At 61.0% G+C, this 27,467-nt stretch overlaps 1 protein-coding gene and 1 long non-coding RNA gene across 4 annotated transcripts in view; one reads left to right on the forward strand and one right to left on the reverse strand.

Annotated features, from left to right (window-relative positions):
• GRHL1 (grainyhead like transcription factor 1) overlaps positions 1-12,555 on the reverse strand; it is a 45,234-nt gene extending 32,679 nt beyond the window's left edge. For 2 of the 3 annotated variants that reach the window (XM_051833271.3, XM_051833269.3), the window contains exons 1-8: positions 12,368-12,554; positions 9,700-9,886; positions 6,813-6,883; positions 4,129-4,525; positions 3,224-3,300; positions 1,498-1,654; positions 1,215-1,326; positions 353-447 (exon numbers count right to left, since the gene is read on the reverse strand). In XM_051833271.3, the coding sequence (XP_051689231.1) occupies positions 353-447; positions 1,215-1,326; positions 1,498-1,654; positions 3,224-3,300; positions 4,129-4,525; positions 6,813-6,883; positions 9,700-9,886; positions 12,368-12,387 (1,116 nt within the window). In that variant the 5' untranslated portion in view covers positions 12,388-12,554. Of the gene's footprint in view, positions 1-352; positions 448-1,214; positions 1,327-1,497; positions 1,655-3,223; positions 3,301-4,128; positions 4,526-6,812; positions 6,884-9,699; positions 9,887-12,367 lie in introns of all 3 variants that reach the window. The other variant, XM_051833272.3, reaches the window with a different exon arrangement.
• Positions 12,556-12,719: 164 nt separating this feature from the next.
• Positions 12,720-16,055, forward strand: LOC149128204 (uncharacterized). The gene is made up of 2 exons (XR_016229554.1): positions 12,720-12,981; positions 15,832-16,055. It is a non-coding gene; the product is annotated as an uncharacterized LOC149128204 (long non-coding RNA).
• The last annotated feature ends 11,412 nt before the right edge of the window (positions 16,056-27,467 follow it).

Here is a 27,467-nt window from a genome sequence, read left to right on the forward strand (position 1 = left end):
AAACCAGAACCCATCAGTTCGGGCCGGCGCTGGGGTGCAGTAGGTTAAGTCTCCCACAGGGCGCCGGTTTGTGTCCCGGCTGCTCCTCTTCCGATCCAGCTCTCTGCTATGGCCTGGGAAGGCAGTAGAAGATGCCCAAGTGCTTGGGCCCTGCACCCGCGTGGGAGACCTGGAAGAAGCTCCTGGCTCCTGGCTTCGGATTGGCCCAGCTCTGGCGGTTGTGGCCGCTTGGGGAGGGAACCAGCGGATGGAGGACCTCTCTGTCCCTCTAACTCGGCCTCTCAGCGTCAGGCCAGCACATCTCCTGCTCTCCGTCGGCGGGAAGTGCAGCAGCCCGGCCCGGCGAACCCACCTTGGCCTCGTCGTTGATGTCCCAGGTGAAGGAGATGGCGTTGTACGCGATCTCCTCTATGTTGCTGATGGTGTTGAAGCTTTCTTTGTAGTCAGCTAAGCCAAGAGACGGAAAAAAGAGAAATCACGGTTCTCAGCTTCAGCCTGAGACCACAGCTCACCGCTCGCGCAGGGTTGGAAGCTCAAAGTCTAAGGAAATCACTGAGTTTAACAGAGACAAACTCTGCTACATTTAAACCTCACTGGGTCAACACTGGGAAACGTGAGGTCTAAATAATAACAGTCCCCAGGGCGCAGACCAGTCCCACAGACCCGAACCAGAGCTCTGCTGTCTCCCGACTCTGCCAGAGGACGTGCGCCATCCCACCGGAACAGCCGTTGGCGGTGGTGTCGAGCGTCTGGCACAGTCACACTACAGGTGACGCACACCCCGCGAGCAGAGGCCTGTGGGAACCCTTCACGCCCAGGGAGGCCCGGGACAGGCGCAGCACGCTCCCGCAGGTGCCGGCACCTGCCTGGCAACGGCGCTTTCTTCTGCCGCCTGCTTTTCCCTCTGCCTTCCCACCACCTCCACACCCAATCAGAGCTCTTAGGGAAGTCGCTACCCCCTCAAACACCTCGGTAGTCTCAAAGTGGGCGCCGCTCTGCCAGCTGCCAGGCAGAGCCGCCGCCCGGGCCCAGGTCCTTGTGAGGGGAGCAGTGGAGAGCGCGGCTTCCAGGAGGCCCAGGCGGCGTCTGGCAGGGCTCCGGAGCTGGCAGAGGGACTCAGACGCTCTCGGCAGGAAGCTGCCCTCTGCCAAAGACAACTGGACCATCAAACCGGACGCTGGCACCATGGGAACGGAGCTGCCCTCGCGCCATACCTATGTCAATGCACCTCTGTTTTGCCGTGTGCTGCCGGGAGTGCCAGTACTTCCAGTGCCGCAGCTGGTCGTCCCTGCTCTTGTCCTCAGCGAACACCACCATGATCACGCTCTGTGGACGAGAAGGAATCAGCACCACACGCGGTGGCGGGCGAGCCTCCGGGAGAACTCCCTCCGCGCCCGGTTTTCCAGCTCCGGCTGCACGGTGCAGCCACACACCCTCCTCCGCCCGGCTGCAGCCCCGACCCGCTTCCCCGGAGGATGGAAGGAGGGCGGAACTCACGCGGACTTTGCTGATGGGGTGGTGGATGCCTTCGCTGCTGCTCACCTCCTTCAAGGTGATGGGATAGAACTGGCCTTTGTTCAGGTAGGTCATCGTGCTGTCCCCCGGCTTCTGTCGCAGAGACTTGGACGCCTCCAGGGTATACTCGAAGTTGTTCCTGAGACAGAGCACGGCTCTCAGCCTCAGCCCCAGCCTGGCCGCGCGGCGAGGGAGACGGCCGGCGAGCACCCGCTGACCACAGCACCTGCTCCCTTGCTCACCGCACACGAGACCTTCCACAAAAGCACCCAGCAGCCAGAAATCTTCCCATCTCGCACCTCTGGGACTAAACATGCCTGCTGGGAAGCCTACAATGTGATGTCCACAAGGAGACCCCTGGAAGACCTGCCGAGTGCAGCCTGCCGGGAAACCACACCGGCACGCCGCCAGCCGGGCCTGTATCCAGCGGGGGCTGTGAGCAGCTGGCTGGCAGGCCTCTGACTCGGGTGGTCTGTTTCCACTTACAAACGCCTCTCGGGGGCCCGCATGATTCTCCACCTGTCCCGACCTCACGCGCCCTAGGCCACTGCAGAACCGTCCCAGCCAGAGGTCAGCAAACCACACCTACTTGTGTGTGTAGAGCTGTGTGAGAACACGGCCACGCCACACATGCGCGTGTCACGCGTGTCACCTGTGGCTGCTTCTGCACCACAGGCGCAGGGCTGGGCAAACATTCTCTGACCTTTTCCAGGAAGACTGAGCCAACTCCCACCCAAATCCTAGGGCGTCCAAGTCTATGACTCCCACACCTTGCGGCAGGCCTGTAAGGGAGTTCACTCAAGTCCATAAAACCCTAGACTTCAAACAAAAAAACCACAACTTTTTCACTGTAAAATACAACACATAAAACAGGATTACAGAGTGAAAGCCTGGACGCCCTTTTAGAAGATGTGAGGGGCTTCTATGTTCCTTATTAATGAGGACAATATGCCTGTCCCCAGAGCTGCCAACACTACGACGAGGTTAAAACAGAAGCTGCAGGTCAGAAAAGCAGCCGACTTCACGTGCGCTGGCTTTGATGAAGCCCATCAAACCCCAAACCACGGGCCTCGGGTCGATGGTGCCGCAGCGGGTTAAGCCACTGCCTGCACCCCAAGCGCGCGGCTTCCAGTCCCAGCTGCTCCGCTTCCCATCCGGCTCCCTGCTAATGCACCCAGGAAAGCAGTGGAGGACGGCCCAGGTGCTCGGGCCCCTGCACCCACGTGGGAGACCTGGAGGAAGCTCCTGGCGTTGGCCCGGCCCAGCCCTGGGCAGACCACTGTGGCCATTTGGGAGTGAATCTGTCTCCCCCCACCTCTGTAAATCTCCCCTTCAAATAAATACATAAATAAATAAATGAATGAATGAATCTTTTGAAAAATCAAATAAAAGCCTCCCCGTACTTGCTCGTCCCCTGAGCCCTCACTGACTATTGGCTTTCGGGAGCAGAAGGAGCTCAGGGTTCGAGCCCTCGTTTGTCCCCATTTACCGCCACCACGCAGGCAACCCGAGAGAAAGCACCAACACCAGGAACCAGGGGAAACCGAGGCGCAGTCCCAAGAGCCCGAGACTCGGCGCGCTGAAGCCAGGGCCTCCACCAGCGAGAGGGAGCAGAGCCGCGGGAGCCGCCGCAGACGCACCCACAGCCGCGCCAGCGAGAAAGGCCCCAGGGCCGGAGGTAAAGATCAAACTGAAGGGCGACTGTTACCCAGCGACACTGTCAAACACATAGTCGTCTGAGGTCATGCCGGGCATCCGCAGGCTGAGGTCCGAGGGGAAGAACACCTGCAACACCAGGCCACACCGCTTAGCCGGCCCCGACACCGGGCTCGGCCCCGGCGTCCGGGTGCGGCTCCGCAGGACGCCGCCCAGACAGCCCAGAACACGGAGGACAAGATACCACTTTCACATGACACTGGATTCGAGGGAGACCGTCTCCGTGGCTCCCCCAAGACACCCAGGATCCAAGGCCCCCCGTCTGCCTTTCCCACAAACCCCAGGGCTGTGAGCAAACGTGCCGGCTTCCAGGAGCCGCCGCGGCGCAGGGCCGAGCTAGGACGCGGGCCCGGTGGTGGTGGTGGGGGTGGCGCGGCGGGCGGGCGGCTGCTACTGCTCCCCTAGCTCCACAGCTCCACAGAGGCCACGCCAGCTGCCCCCCCCCCCCCCCCGGCGCGTCACAGAAGGGTTTCCGGCCCCTTGGGTCTAACCGTGACCTACGTGTGCAGCTCATCGTCCTAACGCCCTCAGAACTGTCTCAAGCTACCATGGACACTTCGCACACAGCACTCGGGACCTGTGTCCCCTGACCACTGAGCCACCACGCGAGACGTCACTTCCCAGGAAGCCCCCGCGGGGAGCTGGGCACGAGCAAGGGGCAGAGCGCGCGGGCCCTCTCCCCGCAGCGGCCCCAGCGCGGAAATCATGATCGCTAACTCAGCTGCTAGAAACGTGAGCCACGGCCCCTGATAACAATTCCTGGCTTTATAGGGTCAGTTTACAAATTACAACCGTGGGCCTTTTCTCTTAAAAAAATAAAAAACATCTTTTCTTCCTAATCCGCTCCTCTGAGGCGGGTTTCAGGCTCACATAACCGGGGCGGGCTCGGCCGCATACCTCCTGCACGCCCTCCTTGAAGGTCTCGGAGAAGGTGGAGTCCGGGGTGCGCCGCTGGGCGTTCGGCGGCTGAGCGGCGGCGGCCGAGCCGAACTGGTCGGAGCTCAGGCTGCGGTCAAACACCACCACGCGCTCGGCGGGCTCGGGGTGGTACACGGCCGGCGGGACGCCCACGGCAAAACCGTGGGGCTGGATCTCCGTCTTGATGGGGTGGCTGGGCATGGTCGCTATGGAGACGGTGACGGTGGTGTCGGGCGTCGGCAGGTGGCTCCTCTTGTCGCCGCCCAGCTGGCTGCCATGGGGGAGGACGATGTTGAAGGGCACATTCTTCAGCACCTGCACCCGGCTCTCCCCCGCGGGGACGAGGGGCTGCTCGGCCACGCTCGGCACGCTGCTCCTTTAAGAAGACAAGACAACACTGTCCCCACTCCCAGACGACAAGGGCTCTTGGACAAGCTTGCTTTTCCTTCTGGCCCTGGGCGGTGGGTTCCGTGCAGTAACCAGGCCTCGGGCCTCGGGTCAAGGCCAGACCCACAGGACACGTGGCTGCAGCAGGGCCGACGCCGCCCCCCCGGCCACGCAGACCCCAAAGCACTGTAGACAGCTCCACTGCAGAGGCTGCGGGCCCACAGCTCCCCAAGCAGCTAAGTGGTCAGTAGTCCTCACAGAGCGCTCGGCTACAGAGGGAACCAGGTCAGCGGGGTGCAGTGCAGGCCTGGGAGCCGGCCACCCCGGCCACGCTGCTCTCGGAGCGACTCAGGGCGGGACGCACAGCCTCGTCCCCCCCGCGAAGGCGCCAACAGGCACAGATCAAGGGCGGGCACACCAGTGCTCAGTGCCAGCTCTTACCATTCAGTCACCTAAGCCTTTAGCTTTCTCTCTCCTCCCTTTTTTTATTTTTTTATTTTTTTTATTTTTTGACAGGCAGAGTGGACAGTGAGAGAGAGAGACAGAGAGAAAGGTCTTCCTTTGCTGTTGGTTCACCCTCCAATGGTCGCCGCGGCCGGCGCGCTGCAGCCGGCGCACCGCGCTGATCCAATGGCAGGAGCCAGGTGCTTCTCCTGGTCTCCCATGGGGTGTGCTTTTCCTGGTCTCCCATGGGGTGCAGGGCCCAAGCACCTGGGCCATCCTCCACTGCACTCCCTGACCACAGCAGAGAGCTGGCCTGGAAGAGGGGCAACCGGGACAGAATCTGGCGCCCCGACTGGGACTAGAACCCGGTGTGCCAGCGCCGCTAGGCGGAGGATTAGCCTAGTGAGCTGTGGCGCCGGCCTCTCTCTCCTCCCTTTTTAAAATGTGTTAAGTTAAATCACATATTTTTTTACATTAAGCATTCTTCCTGGAGGCACAGAGAGAAAGGGGGGGAGAGAGACAGAGTTCCCATCTGCTGGTTCACTTCCCAAGGTGGGGAGCCAGGGGCCCAGCCCAGGTCTCCCATGTGGGCGGCAGGGGCCGAGCACCTGAGCCATCAGCTGCTGCCTCTAAGGCCGTGGGTCAGCAGGGAGCTGGAATCAGGTCAGGGCTGGGACGTGGGCATCCCAGGCAGCGTATTAACTGCTGCACCAGACGCACAGTCCTCCCGCCAGCGTGGCTTTCTCCATTATCACCCCGTACCAGCACACGCACAAGATCAATTTCATTTAATAAGTATCCTGAGCAACATACAGTGATTGCTAGCGGGGAAGATGAATGAATTTTCAAAGCCCCCTGAAGTCACAGAGGCAGAAAACTTGAAGAAAAAAAGCAAACTGGGGGCCGGCGCTGTGGCGCAGTGGGCTAATCCTCCCCGTGCAGCACCGGCATCTCATATGGGCGGCGGTTCGAGTCCCGGCTGCTCCACTTCCGATCCAGCTCTCTGCTGTGGCCTGGGAAAGCAGTGGAAGATGGCCCAAGTGCTTGGGCCCCTGCACCCACGTGGGAGACCCAGGAGAGGCTTCTGGCTCCTGGCTGCGGCCATTTTGGGGGTGAACCAACGGACAGAAGACCTCTCTCCTCTCTCTGTCTCTCCCTCTCACTGTCTGTAACTCTACCTCTCAAATAAATAAATAAAATATTTTAAAAATAGAAAAAAAGCAAACAGCAGCACAGGGAGGTCCTGGGAATCAAACCAAGTAGAGCCAAGTGCACGGACAAGCCCCGTGTGAACATACGCCGCCCTGGCCACGCGGGCCACGGGGGCCGCGCGCACCCACGGCAGTCAGCCGGTCCTCAGGGGAGGGCTGCGCGGCCCCAGGCTGTCTTTCCGCAGGCTTCGCGCCATCCGTCACAGCAAACTGGGAAACCTCAAGGGTCACTTTAAGGAAGCCTCCCAAGGCTTCACACCTTAATTTTCTGTCTCTCAAATCCGTCGACAGACGGGGACCACAGTGTGGTTCATTAGGCCTTGCGCAGGCAGTTACCCGGCACCCGTTTCTCTTCCAGGGACGCCCGTCCCACGGCAGCGGCCTCCTTGGAGACCTCGGACACGAACACAGCCTCCGTGGGAGCCACCATTCCAGCGTCCCTTCAGGGAGCAGGCAAGCGCGGCCTGCAGGAGCCCACGACACTCAGAGTGTCAGGAGCACCGCAGGAGAGCGGGGCGATGGGAAACAAGACCTGGGTTCAGAGGAGTCGGGCTCCCGGCCTCCCCCACCCCCACACCCACCCGGGGCAGCCCCATGGCCCGCGGCGTCTGTCGGCCTCACCTCTTGCTGGGATCCGGCTCCGCGTGCTCGGCCTCCGGCTTCGCGGCAGAAGACCTCCTCTCTCTGGGAACCTGAATGTCAACGCAGACCAAAAGGACTCAGCCCCTCGCCAGGGAGCTCAGTTCACCAAACACACGGCCTTCCCTGTTCTCCCTCAGGACACGCGGCGCCCGGCTCCGGGCCACACCAAGAACGAGACGGTGCCTGCCCCCAGGGGGCTCGCCGCGTGCTCACCAGCTTGATAGGTAGAAAGCAACCAACTCTGGCCAGCACCGCAGCTCACTAGGCTAATCCTCCACCTGCGGCACCGGCACATCGGGTTCTAGTCCCGGTTGGGGCGCCAGATTCTGTCCCGGTTGCTCCTCTTCCGGTCCAGCTCTCTGCTGTGGCCCGGGAAGGCAGTGGAGGATGGCCCAGGTCCTTGGGCCCTGCACCCCATGGGAGACCAGAAGGAAGCACCTGGCTCCTGGCTTTGGATCAGTGCAGCGCCAGCTGTAGCGGCCATGTGGGGAGTGAACCAAGGGAAGGAAGACCTTTCTCTGTCTCTCTCTCACTGTCTAAACTCTGCCTGTCAAAAAAAAAAAAAAAAAAAAAAAGGCAAGTAAGCAACCAATTCAACCTGTCATTGCTGGAGTTGGATTTCATCTCTTAAAAAGCAATACCTCTGGGGCTGGCGCTGCGGCCGTGGCGGTTAGCCCACCACCTGTAGCGGCAGCATCCCATAGGTCCACTTCCAATCCAGCTCTCCCCTGATGCGCCTGGGAAAGCAGCAGGGAATGGCCCAAACGCTTGGGCCCCTGCACCCATGTGGGAGACCTGAAAAGGCTCCTGGCTCCTGGCTGCGGCCTGCCCAGCCCCGGCCGTTGTGTCCGCGGGGGGAATGACCCAGCGGAGGGAAGTGCTCTCTATTTCTAACTCTGCCTTCCAAATAAACAAATCTTAAAAAGAGAGACAGAGACACCTCTCACTTGGTGTCACCTACTTGTCTCCACGATTTTTTTCCCCCAAAGAAAACATCATCTAACGTTTGTCAATATTTAAATGAAATGAGGTTCAGAATTGAAAGCCTGGGGGCTTATTTATCCTAAAGAGATGAAGGAAACAGCATTTGGGATGGCCGAAGACACGGGAGGCCCTCGCTGACCATAGCGATCGGATAAAAAAAAAAGTCAGTTTCCCTAAAACACAGGAGAGTGACATGTTCCAGTCTGAAGGGGCGGGGTCCGCGTAACCCCGTGTGGACCCGTAAGAGAATCGGCTTTGAAACGAGTCCAGGAAGTCAAAGCTTCAGAGAAGGGGGCTGCGGGAGGAGGGGCGCGAGCGGCCAGCACCAGCTCCCCTCTCCTGCAGCTCCTGCCCGCCTGAGAACCCCGCCCGCCCCCAGCTCCCAGTCCCTGTGTTCTAAGGTGGCTACGGTGGGCTCCCTCCCATCAAAGCTCAGGGGTCGGGGGACGCTGAGCCCTGAGCCAACAGCCACGCTCAGAAGACACTGCCTGGGGCGGGCAGCGGACTCTGCCCATCTGCCTTCCCCAGGCAGGACCCGACGCTGCTGACACATCGACAGCCCGTCTCCTCCCAGAGCCAGAGCTGGCGTGGGATATACAACGCCTGCATGTCCTGGGGCTCACAGGACGGGGGTGACCCAGGCAGCTCTGTTCCCGTCTGGACTCTTCATTTCCTTGCCAAGGAGGCACACGTCACTCCAGCATCACTCAGACTTTCAGAAAGGTCTCCAAGGTGAGACTTCGACTCTACATTCCTGAGCCAGCCCTGGAGCTGGGAGAATGCATGTTGTCCGCCGCCGCGCGGAGAAGCACGCCAAGGTGAGCACAGACGCGGGGCGGGGCCACGGCCCCGGCCCACCTGCAGGGTCCGAGCAAATGTGACACCGGGGCTGGTGGGAGTGTCAGTGACAGACAGCCAGGGTCACCAGGACGGCGGCCGTGCTGTCGCCTCCAGCTCGTGAAAACCGCATCGCCTTGCAGGCAACAGGGGCTGTTTCGTGCGGACTAATCCAAGCCAAATCCCTAGAGACAGCAAACCACAGGCCGAGGGCAGAGAACCTCAACCGGAAGACGCGGTGCCCAGGGCTCTGAGTCCCACCGAGGAGAGGAACGCGGGCCGCTCGGGGACACAGGTGAGCAGGTGAGCGCACAGGCAGACGGCCCCCGCAGCGTCCGACCCAGAGCCCATGGCGCCGCCTCACGCCTGTAACGCAGGCCTTTGATTCCTGGGACCGAGGCTTTCGGCTTTGAGCCTCGGCCAGGCAAGGTGCTCGTTAAGCTATTTATAGTCACTACAGAGGCGGCCGCACTGCGTTCTAGAGCGAGCCACTGCTTCCCGGGAGCTGAATGAACGCCTCCCAGACCGTGGACGCGGGAGAACCCACGCGCAGCTGCCGCACCCCACCCTCAGCAGCCACAGCGGCCCTACTCCACCCCCACAGTGGCCGTACCCCACCCGCATCAGCTGTACCCCACCCGCAGCACCCGTACCCCACCCCGGAGCACTCCGCAGCACCCACACCCCACCCCGCAGTGGCCGTACCCCACCCCGCAGTGGCCGTACCCCACCCTGCAGTGACCGTACCCCACCCCGCGGCGGCCATACCCCACCCCGCAGTGGCCGTACCCCACCCTGCAGTGACCGTACCCCACCCCGCAGTGGCCATACCCCACCCCGCAGTGGCCGTACCCCACCCCGCAGTGACCGTACCCCACCCCGCAGTGGCCGTACCCCACCCTGCAGTGGCCGTACCCCACCCCGCAGTGGCCGTACCCCACCCCACGGCGGCTGCACCACACCCCGGTGGCCGTACCCCACCCGCAGCACCCGTACCCCACCCCGGAGCACTCCGCAGCACCCACACCCCGGTGGCCGCGCCCACCTTGTAGTAGTCGTAGAGCAGCCCGAGTGCCGCGGCGCTGTCCTCGTCCCCATTGATGCTCATCATGGCTTTGGTGGCCGCAGTGAGGGGGTTTTCCAGGAAGGACTTCCAGGCTTCGTCCTCGCTGGTGTAGGGCCGCCGCTGGGGATAGAGGGCTTCATTCTGAAGAACTAACACTGGTCGTTTGCTTCAAAGAAATAAAAACAAAAAAAAACTTACCGTCGTTTTCTACTGTGAGGCATCACAAGCTAATGAGCTAATTTTAACAACAAGATTAACTCCCCAGACGGCCACGACGGCCGGGGCTGGGCCAGGCTGCGGCCAGGAGCCAGGAGCCTCCTCCAGGTCTCCCACGTGGGTGCAGGGCCCAAGCACTTGGGCCATCCTCTGCTGCTTTCCCAGGCCACAGCAGGGAGCTGGATCGGAGTGGAGCAGCCGGGACTCAGACTGGCGCCCTACGGGATGCTGGCGCTGCAGGTGGCAGCTTAACCTGTTGTGCCGCAACGCCCACAACGGAGTGTAAAGAACCCAACCAGGAATCCCTTTACATTCCCATAAAAGGTGTCCCCAGTGCTGGGGCACTTCAAAGGAGGGCACCCCACTTAAATGCAGACCCGTGGCGTGGGTCCTCCAGCGAGAGCGGACGTATTCAGGCCCAGGGGCAGCTGGAGTTAACCTACACAGGGATCCCAGGATATGCTCTTTGGCCAAAGAGAGAGAGAAAGAGAAAAAAAACACCCCAAGAAAATGCCAGGCTATTCAAACACTCAGCATAAACAAACACGAGGACAAAGGCAGGCAAACCAGAAGGTTCCTCCTCTTGGAACCCACATCCAGCACCCTGCACCCCATCTTACTCCCCTGTGTCTCGCTGACGCTGGCACTGGCAGCAGAAATTGCCCTACTACTGCCGGAGGGGGGCAGGCAGCAAAGGGACGGGGGAATGGAGAAAGCCGGAGAGTCGCAGGTCGCCAGCAGGCTGAGCGTGGAATGTGGCCAGGGGACTGTAAATCAATAAAGAGGCATAATTTTCTGGCCTGGGCGTTAACTGTTTATCTTAAAGATAAACACTGAAAAAAATCTTCAACAATAAGTGAAACCACTGGACAAAAAAAGATTTAAAAATATTTTTTAAAATATTTAAATATTTAAAAAATAATAAGTGGGGGGAAATCTGGTTTTTAAAATCTTTACTGCTTAGTATCTGCAGTGCTTCGTCTTAACGCCGAGTCGGTGGGAAAAACTCAGACACTGGTGGCAGTGCCCCGTCTTACAGACTTCACTCAAGATTCAGGCACACGCAGGGGATCCCAAAACCTGATGAGTAACCGCCCAGCGGGGCTGCTCGCAAGTCCACCCGGAGAAAAGGGAAACACTCTAGCGACTTGAAGCCAGATGTCTGCAACAACGCGAGTCCTTGCTATTGTAGCAGGCAATGTAAGCTCAGTTGGCATTGCGACACACAAATGAAATATGTAAATGGCCCGGAGGCGACCTACCTACTCTCAGCCGAATGGGGAAAGATCGATTATCTTTTCCAGTGATCAACAAAGCTTAGGGGTTGGCAGTCACCCAGGCCCTTTAAAAACACCCCGATTTCTTAAAAGGAGAGCATCTCTGGGACAGGGGGGGCGCAGAACCCAACCACTCCGTCGGCACAGTTTAAACGCACGGTTCCCTCCTGCCAGGGCGCACAGTCCCGGGAGCCCACGCTTTAACACGGCACAGACACAAAGGCTGCTCGGGGCGCGCAGGGCGCCCGCAAAGTGCGGAAGACGGCTCACACAGGTCTCCGCCTTTAGGACGGCAAGGCCGGGCACGGCGTGGTCCCTGAGCCCCGGGGAGACCCTCTGTCCCCACTCCGCCCTGCGCGCGCAGGCCCCCTCCCTCTCCCACCCCCACCCCCACCCCCAGTTCCCGCGAACAACAGAAAATAAATATTTCCCAAATGGCTTTAAGTGTGTGATCACCCTGAAGGTGTTTCGTATTTCCACAGCGTGCCTCGGGCCAGAATGTCCGCTTTGGAAATTCGGCCTTATCTCAGCTGTTAGTCAAGACGCAAACGCGCAGCCGGCGGCCCCCCTGGGGCTCCGAGGGGCTCTGCCCTGCGCGGCCGCACGACCTGCGCCCAGGTGGGCCAGCGCGCACTCCCCTCCGGCGCCGGGCCCGTCTCCCCACCGGGGACACCTGCCCCGCTCCGAACCGCGCCGGCTGCCCGCACAGCCGCCTTTTACTTCCCGGGGGGAGCCCTGTAGGAACAGCCGGGCACGCCCCGGCCGGGCTCCCCGACACCTGTCAGCGCCGCCGCGGCCCCGCAGGCGCGACCCCCGCACCTGGCTGCCCCGTGCTGTGCACGCCGAGCGCACCCCCGCACCCGCACCCGCGCGGCCAGCCGGGCGCCGGGCGCTCCGACCTGCCCCCAGCCCCGGCCGGAGGTCCGGGCCGGCCGCGCCGCGTTACCTGGGCCGCGGTGGCAGCGTCCGGCGGGCGCGCGCGGGGTCTGCGGCCCGGGCCGGCCGGCTCCCCGGGCCAGGGGTGTCCGCGGCGGGCTCCGAGCGAACAAAGCCGCGGGAAGGGCCGAGGGCCCGCGAGGAGTGCGGGGACCGCCCGGCCCGGGCCCCGCAGCCGCGGCCCTGGCCGGGCCCCGCGGCGCCCGCTCCTCACTCACTTGTCGTAGTCCTGTGTCATCGCGCTCGCTCGCCGCTGCGGGCCGCAGAACTGGACTTTCGGGTTGGGACAGTACACCCGATCCGGGGGGAGGCGGCGGGTCCGGAGCGGCGGCCCCGACGGGTTGGGTTCGCTTTTCTCGCTCTGAGCCGGCTCCGCGCGGGCTGCGCGCACTGGGCGCCGGGCTCGGCGGCTCATTGGCTGGCGGCGCGCCGGCTCGGGGCGGGGCCTCGGGGGCCGCAGGCCGGCTGCGCCGTGCGATTGGCCGCCGCGCGGGGCGGCGGGGCGGGGCCGACGGGCGGGCGGCGGGGCGGGGCCTGCGCGCTCCGCGTGGCGCGGCCGCTGCTGCCCCCGCTGCCCGCCGCCGGCGCCCCCGCTGCCCGCCCCCGCGCCCCCAGCTGCCTGCCACTGCCGGCGTCCCACGTCCCCCCCCCTCGCTGCTGCCCCCGTGTCTCCGCCACCGGCGCCCCCGCTGCTCGCCCCCGCCGCCCGCCCCCGCGCCCCTGGCTCGGGCGGCCCGCGGCGCCGCTGCGTTCCGTTTGCGGTTAGGGACCGCCGCGGACAGGTCCTGCGGTAGGTTGGGGAGTGGCGCGGTCCGCGCAGGACTCAAAACAGGTGGGAGATGGGGTACGGAGCGGGGCTGGGGGGTCCGGGAACCTGGGAGCGGTCTGGGGCGACAGGTGTGCCCCCGGGGGGCGCGGGGCCGCGAGGACCGCAGCCTTGGCCCCGAGGCGGGAAGCTGGGGCCATGGCCGAGCGCACGCGGGGTTTGGAGGCTGCCGGGAAGCCGGCGACGGCGGGCGGAATGGACCCGGGGTCGGCTGCGGACGCAGAGCCGACGGGGTGTCCTGGGAACGGGCTGCGGGCTGCGGCAGAGCCGGAGGCCCCCCGGGAACAGCGGGTGTAGACAGCGCGGGGAGCCCCGTGTGGACGGTCCCACTGCACACACATCAGGTGCACCTACTTCCAGCAGCGCTGTGGCCCCGGGTTCCACAGCCGCCGGGGACAGGGGACAGCGCCGGCTCCCCCTGCGAGTCCGGCTGTGCTGAGTGCTTGGGCTCCTGCACCCACCGGGAGACCAGGATGGAGCTCCGTGCTCCTGGCTTCAGCCCTGCCCAGCCCTGCCTGTTGCAGCCATTTGGGGAGTGAACCAGTGGGTGGAAGACTCTCTGTCTCTCTCTCTTTCTTTTCTTCTTTCTCCTTCCTTCTCGTTCTATACTTCTGCCTTCCAAATAATTTTTTTTGAAAAAAGAATACAGGCTCATTTTAAAAAATCTTTCTGTATTTGTTTCAGAGACAGACCCAGAGTTCCCCTCTGCCGTTTCATTCCCCAAGTGTCTGCAATGACTGGAACTGGGCTGAGGTCAAAGCCAGAAACCAGGGGTTCATCCGGGCCCCCATATGGGTGGCAGGAACCCAAGCACTTGAGCCATGGCTGCTCCTCCCAGAGTCAGGGAGCCAGGGCCAGCTACTGGGTGGGCACTGCGGTGTGGCCCACAGCAGTCTTCCCCAGCATCGTGACCCCCGGCCAAATGCCACGCCCATCGGTGGTGGCCTTGGGAGCCTTGGCGAGGGCCTCCTCTGTGGGGCCAGGCTCCATCCGATGTGCTGGGACAGAGGGGACCAGTGGGGAATGCAAGCGTGGAGGTTGAGGCAGCGGCAGGCCGCTGGCCATGCGCTCCCGCAGCCCCTCATTTTGTCCAGGGCCAGTGGACGCTGAGCCCCCAGGGACTGAGACCGGCGGCCCGTTTCGTACTGCCCTGTCCTGCTCCGGTCTCCGAGCCCTGACTCCCGTGTCTGCTGTTTAAACAAATGATGTTTTAAAAGTGAGCTCATTTGAGAGAGTTAAGTAAAAGTGTGGGTGGTGCATAGACTCAGCGCAGATCCTTAGAGCTGCCGAGGGAGGTGACGGCGTGGGCCCCTGGCCCCGGCTCCTTGCCCCGGCCACGGCTGCGACCTTCCCGCCGCCCGCACCTCACTCCTTTCCTCTCGCATCCCAGGCGCCTCACGCAGCCTCCTCTTCCCGATCCTGCGCGCTCCCACCAGGCTCGCTCCTGACACAGCCCCCGCTCCAGGCCCCTGCAGGAGCCGGCCTGGCCTGGGCTGGTGCCACGCGCCACAGGTTGTGTGCCCGTCCCTGGGTGTCTGTCCCCCACGGCATGCACTTTCCCAGCGAGAGCAGGGATCGTGCCGTGTGTGTGGTTTGGTGTCCCCGGGGCCACAGCCCCGCTGCTCTGCTGGCCGCCCTGTGTTTCGCTGCTGGGGCTGACCTCCATGGCCGCCCCGGAGGGCCTTTTTTTTTTTTTTTTTTTTTTTTTTTTTTTTTTTTTGACAGGCAGAGTGGACAGTGAGAGAGAGAGACAGAGAGAGAAAGGTCTTCCTTTGCCGTTGGTTCACCCTCCAATGGCCGCCGCTGCAGCCGGCGCACCGCGCTGATCCTGGCAGGAGCCAGGAGCCAGGTGCTTTTCCTGGTCTCCCATGGGGTGCAGGGCCCAAGCACCTGGGCCATCCTCCACTGCACTCCCTGGCCATAGCAGAGAGCTGGCCTGGAAGAGGGGCAACCGGGACAGAATCCGGCGCCCCAACCGGGACTAGAACCCGGTGTGCCGGCGCCGCAAGGTGGAGGATTAGCCTATTGAGCCACGGCGCCGGCCTCGGAGGGCCTTTTTTAAAAAAGGAAAATCTGGTCACTGAATTCTTGGCAGTGCCTTCTGTTTTGTTATTACTATTGTTAAACAAATCTATGCTCATGGTTGTTTTTTTGTTTGTTTGTTTTGTTTTGTTTTGTTTTGACAGAATGGACAGTGAGAGAGAGGGAGAAAGGTCTTCCTTCCGTTGGTTCACCCTCCAGTGGCCGCTGCGGCCGGCACGAAGCCAGGAGCCAGGTGCTTCCTCCTGGTCTCCCATGCAGGTGCAGGGCCCAAGCACTTGGGCCATCCTCCACTGCACTCCCGGGCCACAGCAGAGAGCTGGACTGGAAGAGGGGCAACCGGGACAGAATCTGGCCCCCCAACCCTGTGTGCCGGCGCCACAGGTGGAGGATTAGCCGAGTGAGCCGCGGCGCTGGCTTTTTTTTTTTTTTTTTTTTTTTTTTTTTTAAAGCAGAAAAGGGATAAGGAAAGAAAGGAAGAAAGACAGTTAAGCCAAAGGGAAGGGACCAGGGCGCAGACGCCTTCCGCGCCCGCAGACAAGAACGCTGAACCGAGGCGTCTCCTCACACAGGTGCACGGTCCTCCACGGATGGCTCATTTTCTCTTACACATCTCTTCTTTAAAGAAGGGGGGAGGGCTGTATTTTATTTCTTGGGATGCACAATAACCCTTTCTATCTCAATGGATTGTTTTTTAAAAATTAAATGAGGGTCCCAGGCCACTGCTGTGGCGTAGTGGTCTAAGCATTGCGCCTGCAGTGCCGGCATCCCATATGGGCTCCAGTTTGAGTCCCGGCTGTTCCACTTCTGATTCAGCTCCTTGCCATGGCCTGGGATAGCAGTAGAAGATGGCCCAAGTCCTTGGGCCCCTGCACCTGCATGGGAGACCCGGAAGAAGCTCCTGGTCCCTGGCTTCAGATCGGCTCAGCTCCAGCCACTGTGGCCATTTAGGAGTGAACGAGCAGATGGAAGACCTTTGTCTCTGTCTCTCCCTCTCTAACTCTACCTCTCGAATAAATAAAGTCTTACATTTAAAAAAAGTGAGAAGCCAGCACTGTGGTGAGACTGGTTAAGCCACCACTTGAGATACCAACATTCCAGGTTGGAGCTCCTGGTTCAAGTCCCAGCTGCTCTGCTTCTGATCTGCCTCCCTGCTAACGTGCCTGGGAAGGCAGGTGATGGCCCAGGTACTTGGGCCCTGCCATCCACCTGGGAGCCCCGGATGGAATGCCTGGCTTCAGCTTGGCCCTGTCCTGGCCGTTGCAGCCATTTGTGGGGGAACCAGCAGGTGGATGATCTCCCTCCCCCTCTCCCTGGGCTTGGGTAGTTGGTCGTCCTGAGCGCTGAGCCGGGCTCCCTGATCAGCCACCGCGAGTGTCCGTCCTGTGCACTGGGCCTGTCTGCCTCATCCCTCAGTCTTTCACACGTACAAATATTCCAGCGACACGTCCTGCAAACTAAGCAGCACTCTGTCACACTGGATCGGGTATCAGAACTTCTAGAAGGGGGCAGGACATGGAATGGTCAGTTTGGGCGGGTGTTAGTACAGCAGTTAAGGCAGCACTGGGTTCAGGTCCTGCCTCTGCTTCCCATCCAGCTTCCTGCACACCTGGGAGGCAGCAGCTGACAGCGCACGTCCCTGGGTCCCTGCCACCCGTGGGGAACCTGGGATTGAGTTCCAGGCTCCTGGTTTCAGCCTGTCCATCCTGACTGTGAAGGGAGTGAAGCAGCAGGTGGAAGATTTCTTTGACTCTTTATCACTCTGCCTTTGAAAGAAAGTGGAAAAAGAAAAAAAACAGTTTAAAAGATAAAATTTAGGGACTGGCACTGTGGCATAGCAGGTAAGACTGCCACATTCAGCTCCACCATCCCATATGGGCTCTGGTTCAAATCCCAGCTGCTCCACTTCCAATCCGCCCCTATGCTATGGCCTGGGAAAACAGTAGAAAATGGCCCAGGTCGTTGGGCCCCTGCACCTGTGTGGAAGACCCAGAAGAAGCTCCTGGCTCCGGCTCTGTGCAGCTCCTGCCATTGCAGCCACCTGGGGAGTGAACCAGCACAGCGGATGGAAGACACCTCTCTCTGCCTCTCTAACTCTGCCTTTCAAATAAATAAATCTAAAAAAATTTAAAAATTTTGGAATCCGTGTGTAGTTTCTTCATAATATGCATTTTTCACAAACTCCATGCATATGCTTTGTATATAGAATTTCAAAATTGTTTTGCACCAAAACAAGCTTACCTTTTCATTCCATTTTTCCAAAGATTCTTTGAAATGCCCTCGTGTAACCATCGGGTAAATCCCTGCAGATGGAGTTGGGGGAAAAGGGGTGTGTGGCCGCAGCTCTCACGCCTCCTTGCCGCTTGTGGGAGCCGTGAGCCGGGGGTGGGGGCTGAGGGTGAGCCAGCAGAGTCCCTTCTCTGTGGGCCCCAGGGAAGGTGACCGCTGGACAGGTCACCTGGTTCCCTCCTGCGCCACTGTCCCCCGGCTGCAAGAATGTCAGGTGCTCGGACGGCCACAGCCTCGCCGCGGAGCCCTGCTCCTCAGCCCTTCTGATCTGCCCCAGCACCCATTTCCCAGGCCAGAGCCCCCTGCACCTGTCACGGTGTCCCCCGAGCTCGCCAGAGTCCCAGGCCTCCAGCGTGGCCTACGCCAGCCCTCTCTCCACCTTGCAGCCCTGGTCTCCGGGCCGTGGGCTCAACCGCCCTGCGCTCAGCGCCCAGATGTGAGCCCCGCGGGACATGTGTGGGTTCATGGTCAGGCCTCGGATTCCCATCTGTAGAACAGGAGAACGGCATGGACAGTGCTGGGGTTTCCTGGGACGAGGTCCTTGAAGAATCCCACCCAGGCCCTGGCGCCCTGGTGCGGGTGGCACTGCCTCGGTGGCGCCAGGCGGCAGGAGCCCCGGCCCCCGTGTGACCTCACAGCCGCTTTAGCAGGGTTCCCTGCGCTCGGGGGGCCCCGCCGTGAAAAACCATCTGCAGTGAAGGGCCGAACTGGCCGAGCCCCAGGCCCTGACACCCAGCCGTCCGCCCCAGCCTGTGCACAGCCTGCCTGCGGGCGGATGGAAGGTGGTGCAGCCCCCACCCTCAACTCCCGCTCTGCCACTCAGGGAAGTTATCCAAGCCCTGAGCCTCGGTTTCCCCAGCTGCGAAATGTGGGGTGATCAGTCCCATCACTGGGGTTTTCTTTGTTTTAAAGATCTATTTATTTGAAAGGCAGAGAGAGAGAGAATATCTTCCATCCACTGCTTCACTCCTCAAATAGTAAAAACGGCCAGGGCAGGGCTCAGCCAAAGCCAGGAGCCAGGAGCTTCTTCCCGGTCTCCCACGTGGGGGTGCAGGGGCCCAAGCACCTGGGCCATCTGCTGCTGCTTTCCCAGGCCACAGCAGGGAGCCGGATCGGAAGGGCAGCAGCCAGGACGTGAGCTGGCGCTCCTATGAGATGTGGCGCTGCAGGGAACCCGGTAGATACTAAAGTTCCCATCCCTCCCTCAGTCATCAGCTGTGTAGGAAACAGAAACTATGCCTCATCCCGCGTCCCTCGTGCCCTGCACGGAGCCCAGCACACCCCAGGGACGGCACTGCTGCTGCCGTCCGGGCCTTTCTTGGGCGGAGTTCGGTGTTCGAGACGACCCTGCACCCAAGCTTGAGCTACACAAGGCTAAGCCTACCTTGTGGACGGAGGTGTGAGGTCCGTGGAGAACAAATGGCACGTCCCAAGCTTCAGGCCAGTGAGTTTGGGACTCGGACCCAGGCACCCTGTTACCGAATCCCAGTCTCCCTCCCGAGAGCGGCGGGACTGCCCACGTGCGTGAGCCGGCCAGGATGCCGGGGTTAGCCCGGGGCCCGCAGCGTCCAGCAGCCTGCACACACCCCATGTGGCAGAGCCCCGGCTCCTGCTTGTTGGCGACTGAGGGCCTGGGCACGTGGTGGAGCTGAAGCCAGGAGCCAGGAGCATCTTCCCAGTCTCCCACGCAGGTGCAGGGGCCCAAGCACTTGGGACATCTTCTACTGCTCTCCCAGGCCACAGCAGAGAGCTGGATCGGAAGAGGAGCAGCCGGGACTTGAACTGGCGCCCATATGGGATGCCAGCACTGCAGGCGGTGGCTTTACCCACTATGCCACACCCTGTGTCCAGGCTGCTGTATCCTGGGGTCTCGGGTTAATCCTGCATCGCGTGCCCCGGGGGGAAGGGAGACCAGGATTCCAGAGCCAGGTGTCTCCGTCCAGCCCCAGACTCGCTGGCAGTGCAGCCCGCAGCATGTCCTGCAAACATTACATTTAAGTTGCCCTCGAAGAAAGGGCTCCCGGGCCAAGCCTCCTTAGCTTACGATAATGCCCGCTCAGAACCTGGAGCCCTTGTAGGCTCCGTCCCAGGGCAGGGAGCCAGCCAGGAGGGGTTGGGTCGCGCGTCTGAAGCGGACGTTTCACCCACGCGGTTTTTACAGAAATCCCTGTGCAGGTGGAGGGCTCCCTCCCTTGGAATCCGTGAGCCCTGGGACCTGTGTTGTGAACCAGCAGACCACCGACTGCGGCAGGTGGGCTGAGTTCCCCGCTTGGTGATGATCAGATGGGGGAAGAAGTGGGGCTGAGCCAAGCAGGGCGGGACAATCGGGAGACTTTCCGGGGGCCTCGGAGCGCTGGGGGCGCAGTGAGCGTGAGTCCGCAGGAAGTGACCCTGGCAGCCGGTGCCTCGCCGGCAGCACCTGGAGCAGCGGCCCCGCAGCTGTGGGGGGTCAGACACGGATGTGTCCCGTGGCCGCGCTGGCTTCTCTGTGGCTGCTGCCGCCCAGACGGTGCTGGTGAGCACCGTCACAGAACTCACGTTTCTATCAATCAATCAATCAATTATCTATCTACCTATCTACCTATCTATCTAAAAGGCAAAGCTACAGAGAGGCAGAGGCAGAGAGAGGGGGAGAGAGAAAGTCTCTGGGACTCGAACTGGCGCCCACATGGGATGCTGGCACGGCAGGCGGCGGCTTTACCTACTACACCACAGGCCAGCCCTGGTCTCACGTTTTTTAACCTCAACCAGGCATGGGTAGAGAAGGCAGTGCACTGCACAGCTGGCCCCTGTGGCTCACGTGGGGGCACCGTGCCACGTGGGCCGTGGCGGAGGGCTGTGCTCTGCCTGGGGGAGCTGAGGACCCTAGAGCAGGGTCCTAAGGAGCTCACACGCATTCTTCGGAGGAGAGGAGGAAGGACCCATCTGATAGCGAATCCAGCACATGCAAAGGCCCCGGGCCGTGAGCTGCCGAGGCTTGCCTGCGTCTGTGCAGACAGGAGAGTGTGCGGGAGACACGTGGTTGTCCCCCAGGCCCAGCCACTCGGCCCTAGACCACGAGGAGCCGTCGGAGCGGCGTGAGTCTCCGAGGGCTATTAAACCTATTCTTGGAAAACAACTGGCTCAGCAGTGATAAATGCTTGCAGAGCCCAGAGGTTGTGCAACCCCCAGTCGGCGGGAGACGAGGAGGTCTGAGCAGGCAGTGACCGTGTCGGGCGGGGAGGGGCTGGCGGCTTACGGCCTGGGCCATTAGGTGAGTGGTGCAGTGACTGGGAGACAGGGCCCAGAGGAAGCCAGGCTGGGGGGAGGGGCCGCTGCTGACTCCGAGCCCAGGGCCCTGGATTCAAGCCGACACCAGAGATTGAGGCCTCTGGGGACTGGCAGAGCCTCCCGTGGGTAGGCCCGTGAGCCGGAGCAGCACCGCGTGGCAGGGTCGCAGACAGAATGAATCGAGGCATGGGTGAAAGGGGTGGGGGCGGGGTGACACCCACTTTCCTCCCTGTGGCCTTAAGAGGTCTTCGGTTCCTTTGAGGCGGCCCCTGGAACCGGCCGGGCACTGCTGGGGACCCGGCAGCCGCGCGTGAGCCGCCCCTTTCTGCCCCCACGACTGGCATCGCTCAACCCCCTCTCTGGGATCCAGGGTTCCTCCAGGGGCCGGGGCAGAGGGCCCTGCCAGCCGGGGCGCCTGAAGCCGGAGGCACCCAGGGACCAAGGGGCGTGGCGCATGGGGAGCAGCTGGGGAGGGGCCGCCTCCCCTCCCTCATCCCGACCAGCTCAAGCCTCCCGCCTGCAGGTGGGGAACACCGGACTCAGGGCAGGGCCCAAGTAGGGAAGCCACAGGGACAGAGCAGCCCGGGGAGGTGGGGGACAGGAGACCAGGCAGGCTTGGGCCTCGCAGCTGGGCTGTGCCGGGGTGCGGGGAGCAGGCCCCAGTCCCCCACTACGTACTGCGGCTCCAAGGGCGGGCGCAGGCTGAAGGGAGACTATTCTGGCATGATTTTTTTTTTTTTTTTTGGACAGGCAGAGTGGACAGTGAGAGAGAGAGAGACAGAGAGAAAGGTCTTCCTTTACTGTTGGTTCACCCTCCAATGGCCGCTGCAGCCGGCGCACCGCGCTGATCCGATGGCAGGAGCCAGGTGCTTCTCCTGGTCTCCCATGGGGTGCAGGGCCCAAGGACTTGGGCCATCCTCCACTGCCCTTCTGGGCCACAGCAGAAAGCTGGACAGGAAGAGGAGCAACCGGGACTAGAACCCGGTGTGCCCGCGCCGCAGGCAGAGGATTAGCCTACTGAGCCATGGCGCCGGCCTCTGGCATGAATCTAAGATACGGGGTGGGCACTGTGGTGCCAACATCCCATATCCAGCACTGGTTCCAGTCCTGGCTGCTCCGCTTGCGGCCCAGCTCCCTGCTACTGCACCTGGGAAAGCAGCAGAACATGGCCACGTACTTGGGCCCCTGCACCCACACACGAGACCAGGATTCCTGGCTCTTGGCTTCAGCCTGGCCCAGACCCTGCTGTTACACCTCTGTGGGAACTGAACAGTGGGTAGAAGACTCTCTCTCTCTCTCTCTCTCTCTCTCTCTTCCCCCATCACCCAGCCTTTCAAATAAATAAATAATCCTTAAGAAAGAAGGTAAAAACAAGGAAGCCCATTTCAAAATATTTTTTCCGGGTGGTGCTGTGTGTAGTGGGTAAAGCCATGGTCTGTTGTGCCGGCATTCCATGTGGGCACCGGTTCGAGTCCCTGCTGCTCTACTCCTGATCCAGCTCCCTGCTAATGCGCCTGGAAAAGTAGCAAAAAATGGCACAAGTGCTTGGGCCCCTGCACCAGCATGGCAGACCCGGATGAAGCTCTTGGCTCCTGGCTTCAGCCTGGCCCAGATCCAGCTGTTTTCGACATTTGAAGAGTGAACCAGTGGATGGAAGCCCTCTCTCTCTCTCTCTCTCTCTCTCTCTCTCTCTCTCTCTCTGTAACCCTGCCTTTCAAATAAATAAATATTTTTTAAAAATGTTTTTCTATTCTCTACTATGGCAAAGGACACATTTTCTGTGACTGACACTGGCGTAGCGGGTTAAGGTACCGCCTACAGCGCTGGCATCTCATATGGGCACCGGTTTGAGACCCAGCTGCTCCACTTCCAACCCAGCTCTCTGCTAATGCTCCCGGGAAAGCAGCAGGGGATGGCCCAAGTCCTTGGGCCCCTGCACCCACATGGGAGACCAGGAAGAAGCTCCTGATTCCTGGCTTTAGATTGGCCCAACTCTATTGCGGCCATCTGGGGAGTGAACCAGCAGATGGAAGATTCCTCTCTGTGTCTTTCTCTCTGTACCTCTAAGTTTCAAATAAATAAAATGTCTTTTTTTTTTTTTTTTTGACAGGCAGAGTGGACAGTGAGAGAGAGAGACAGAGAGAAAGGTCTTCCTTTGCCGTTGGTTTACCCTCCAATGGCCACCGCGGCCAGCACGCTGCGGCTGGCGCACCGCGCTGATCCGATGGCAGGAGCCAGGTGCTTTTCCTGGTCTCCCATGGGGTACAGGGCCCAAGCACCTGGGCCATCCTCCACTGCACTCCCTGGCCACAGCAGAGAGCTGGCCTGGAAGAGGGGCAACCGGGACAGAATCCGGCGCCCCAACCGGGACTAGAACCCGGTGTGCCGGCGCCGCTAGGCGGAGGATTAGCCTAGTGAGCCGCGGCGCCGGCCTAAAATGTCTTTTTAAAAAAAAAACACATTTTCCCATTTTAACCTTGAGTGTTTTTAAAATTTAGAGACCACCTTTTCTCATTTTATGTAATAGTCATTTAATTAATTTTTTGAAGAATTATTTATTTGAAAGGCAGAGCCACAGAGAGGTAGAGGCAGAGAGAGAGAGAGAGAGAGAGAGAGAGAGAGAGAGAGAGAGAGAGAGGTCTTCCATCTACTGGCTCACTCCCCAGATGGCTGCAATGACCGGAGCTGGGTGGAGCTGAAGCCAGGAGCCAGGAGCTGAAGCCGGGTCTCCCACGCGGGTGCAGGGGCCCAAGCACTTGGGCCATCTTCCACTGCTTTCCCAGGTGCATTGGGAGCTGGATCGGAAGTGGAGCAGCCGGGTCTTGAACTGGCGCCCATATGGGATGCCGGCGCTGCTGGCGGCAGCTTTACCTACTATGCCAGAGCGCCAGCCCCAGTTATTGAAGTGAGTGTGGGCTATGATGGTGATGAGAGGCGGCACCATTGCAGAGGTGTTCCAACAGAAGCCCCTTGGTGAGTGTCTGAGTCACGAGTGAACGCGCACTGAGTGTTCCGGAGACGACTGTTCTGGAAGGGCAAAGGCCAGGGGAGCGGGGGCAGCGGTCAGCTGAGCCCCTGAGCTCGCCCCAGCGAGGGCGCCCTCCGTCAGGAGCACAGCAGCATGTTTTTGAAGTCACTAGCCACACACCCGTGAGGGCCTGCGCGGTGGCGCAGCGGGTAGAGCTGCTGCCTGTGACGCTGGCGTCCCGTACCGCCAGTGGTTCCAGTCCCGGCTGCTCCTCTTCCCATCCAGCTCCCTGCTGTGGCCTGGGGAAGCAGCGGAGGAGGCCCAAGTGCGTGGGCCCCTGCACCCGCATGGGAGACCCGGAGGAAGCTCCTGGCTCCTGGCTTCGGCCTGGCCTGGCCTTGCCCATTGGGGTCATCTGGGGGAATGAACCAGCGGATGGAAGACCTCTTTCTGTCTCTCCCTCTCTTTCTCTGTAACTCTGCCTTTCAAGTAAGTAAACAAGCCTTTTAAAAATACATACATACCGGGAACCGCGGCACCGCACAATATTCTTGTCACCTCGCTTTTGTTCCCGGGACTCAGGAGGGAGGCTCCTCCCGCCTTCTCAGCACAATGTCCTTGGTGTAAACAGAGTAGGAATATTTCCATGTTTCTCCCCCCGCAGCTCTGGGCCAGGCCCTGGGCTCTCCCTCCCTGCTATGGACCAAGGCGGCTCCACTTATTTTTTTTTTTTTTTTTTTTAGGAATTATTTATTTATTTCAGAGACGGAGTTACAGAGAGAGGGTGAGACCCAGAGATGGATCTTCCATCTACTTGTCCATTCCCCAAATGGCCACAATGGCCAGAGCGGGGCTGGTCTGAAGCCAGGAGCCAGGAGCCATCGTCCACTGCTTTCCCAGGCCATTAGCAGGGAGCTGGATTGGGAGTGGAGCAGCAGGGACCGGCCGGGGACCGGCGTCCATATGTGATGTGAGGCCTGCAGGCAGTGGTTTGTTTAACCTGCTGCGATATAGCACCGACCCCATGGCTCCACCTTTGGGTGGCAGTGACAGGCAGGCCCGCTACATGCCCAGAGGGAGAAGCTGACCTTCAGGGGGGCAGGGCACCCTGGGTCGTCTGCCAGGAACCGCTGTTGCACTCCCCCAACAATGCTGATGACCCGGTGCCTGGGGCCACCGGCTGCTGCTTTGCAGGCGCATTGGCAGGGAGCTGGACTGGAAGCCGAGCAGATGGGGACTGGAGCTGGGGCTCCAGGATCCTGGCATCGCAGGCGGCGGCTTACTCCGCTGCACAGCACCGGCTCCCACGCCACGCATCTGACCTGGTTCCAGCAGGTGCGCGCCGGGGTACGGCTGTGGGCGCAGACTGACCACCGAGGGAGAGGAAATGGCCTGAGGGCTTTTCCCACAGTGTGGGCTGCACCCGCCTCCCTCCTGGCAGGTGCTCAGGCCCCGGGGGGACTCGCGTGGCTTTCCCTTAGGGTGGCAGCCACAATCACGAAATCACCCTTCACTGTAGCCCGGGGGAGTCTGACTTGGAAACAAACAACGTTTGCTCATAAAAGAGATTCCGCTGGACAGAGGAGTCGCTGTAGTGCCCAACTGCTTCACCCGCTGCACCCCCGAAAGGAGATGCGGTCTGTCTGCTCCTGGCGGGGAGGGAGCAGGGCGCCTCCTGCAGCGATGTCCGGGGAGGGGGGCCCCCGTGCTCACGTCTCCCTGGAGCTCCATGTGTCCATCATTACGGCACTTACCCTGCTTCTGTCTCCTTTTTCAATTTGATTTTTATTTGGAAGGGAGAGAGGCAGTGACACAGACAGACAGACACCTTCCATCCTCCGGTTCACTCCCCAGATGTCTGCAACAGCCAGGGTTGGGCCGGGTTGCAGCCAGGAGCCCAGCAGTCAGTCCGGGTGCCCACCGAGCGCGAGCGTAGCAGGGACCCAGGCACTTGAACCATCGGGCGCCGCTTCCTGGGGGCACATCACCAGCAGGCTGTTAGCAGAAGCAGAGTTGGGACTCGAGCCCGGGCACCCATCTCCTAACTGTGTACCTGGCAGTTTAGAGAGAGCGGAGGCTTGGAGACCACCTGCGGGGTGCCCCCGAGCTGAGCTGGGCGGCCCTGTGGCAGGCGTCTAGACACAGCTCCCCATCAGGGGAGTACGGAAGGCAGCGTGCAGCTGAGGGCTGGCGGGAACAGAGAGGAGGCGCAGACAACGCATCTCACCCTGGAGCCCACAGAGCGGCAGCCTCACTAAATACCTACCCCAGAGTGGCTGCTTTGACCTCAAGGGGACTCGGGTGTCTGGACTGGTTAGCTGGAAGATTCGAGGCGGAGCCTCCCCTCCTTGCCGCCCTCCACCCCTGCCCGGGGGGACGGAGGCCAGCAAAGCCAGCCCTCACAGAGACAAGCCTGTTCTGAGTTTGCTGTTTTTTCCAAATGCTTTCCCTGCATCTACGATCGAGCGGCTTCTCTTTCAGTGGGTGCAGGCGGTAGACTACACGGATTGAGTCTCAAAGGTGAAGCCGGCCTTGCACTCCTCGGATCAACCTCGCTCGCTATTATGTTTCCTACATGCTGCTGGGTCGGAGCTGCTGAAGTTCTGCTAGGATTTCTGCATCTGACCTGGTGAGGAACGTCCTGTAGCTTCCTTGTCTTGTGGTTTCGTTATCTGGTGCCGGAGTCGGCCGTGCTGGCATCACAGAACGCGTAGCGTGCACTCCTCTCTCCTGCTTTTACTTCCTAGAAGCACTGGTGTAGGGCCGGCTTTCTTAGTCCTTAGACGTCCAGCCACCAGGAGCAGCCCGAGGCAGCACCTCCGAAGGCCCTTTCCTAGGCATACACCCCCTCCCCGAGACCCCAGCTACTCACAGCTGCACACACCACCCACGTTCTGAAGACCCCACAGGAGGTCCCCGCCCCAGGCCGCCGCACGATGGGTTTCCCCGCTGTCTCTCCGGCACCTATCAAGGCATCTCAGACGCACGTGTCTGAGCAGACCTGAGTTCCTGGCCCACCTCTCCTCTGGGTCCTCTCAGGTGCTGGTTTGACGTCCAGTGGACCCACAGGGGCCCTGAATGGCCCAACGGGAGGTCCCAGGCCACCCCTCTTTGGGATAAGGCCTAAGACTCCTCATCAACAGAGCCAGCCTGTGCAATTACTCAAGCCAATCACACCCCGCTGCAGGGACCGGGGGCACTCCTGCCCTGCTGGCGCCTCGCAGCCCCTCGGTCACTGTACTCACTGTGGCCCCGAGCACAAGGAGCCTTGTGCCGCGCCATCTCCACAGCCTCAGCACAGAACAACTCCGCTCTGTGCCACGGGCAACAGGAGGCGATGCCGACAGCCTCGTCAGGCACGCGAACCTGAACTGCTCCAGAGAAAACCCTCGGAGCCTTGGTTTCCCACACCCACAACCGACCACTGCCCCAGCCGCCCTTATTCCAGTTAGCCTCCCTGCCCACACGCCCCTGCTGCTCCCGCGGAATGGTCACAGGGACACTTTTCTAACCTAGGCTGGGTCACATCAGACTTTAGCTTCACATTCCCCCCGGCTTCCCGTGGCACACTCGGGGTAAAAGCCATCACGACCCTGACTCACAGGGCCTCTTCCGTTGCACCTGCTGCCTCTCTCCTTGAACCCCAACACTCCTGCCACACCTGAACAATTCCTGGGTCTTCGCACTCGAGTCCCTGAACGGCAGTTGGTCTCCGGTCACATGTCCCCTCCCCAGAGGGCCCTCCCTCAGCCTCTCGTCACTGCAGTCCATTCCCCAAGCACACATCTGTTTACCAACTGCTCCCACTCAGGTCGCACACGCGGTCCTTACCGGCAGGGGTCTGGCCGAGGGCTGCACTCCTGGTCCCCACGTGTGTTGCTCAGGCAGTACCCGGGGATGAATAAATGGGCTCTGACAGACGCCT

This window comes from Oryctolagus cuniculus, chromosome 2 (genome assembly GCF_051225735.1).
Source record: "Oryctolagus cuniculus isolate XC-2025 breed Fujian yellow rabbit chromosome 2, ASM5122573v1, whole genome shotgun sequence".
In the NCBI taxonomy this organism is placed as follows: Eukaryota; Metazoa; Chordata; class Mammalia; order Lagomorpha; family Leporidae; genus Oryctolagus; species Oryctolagus cuniculus.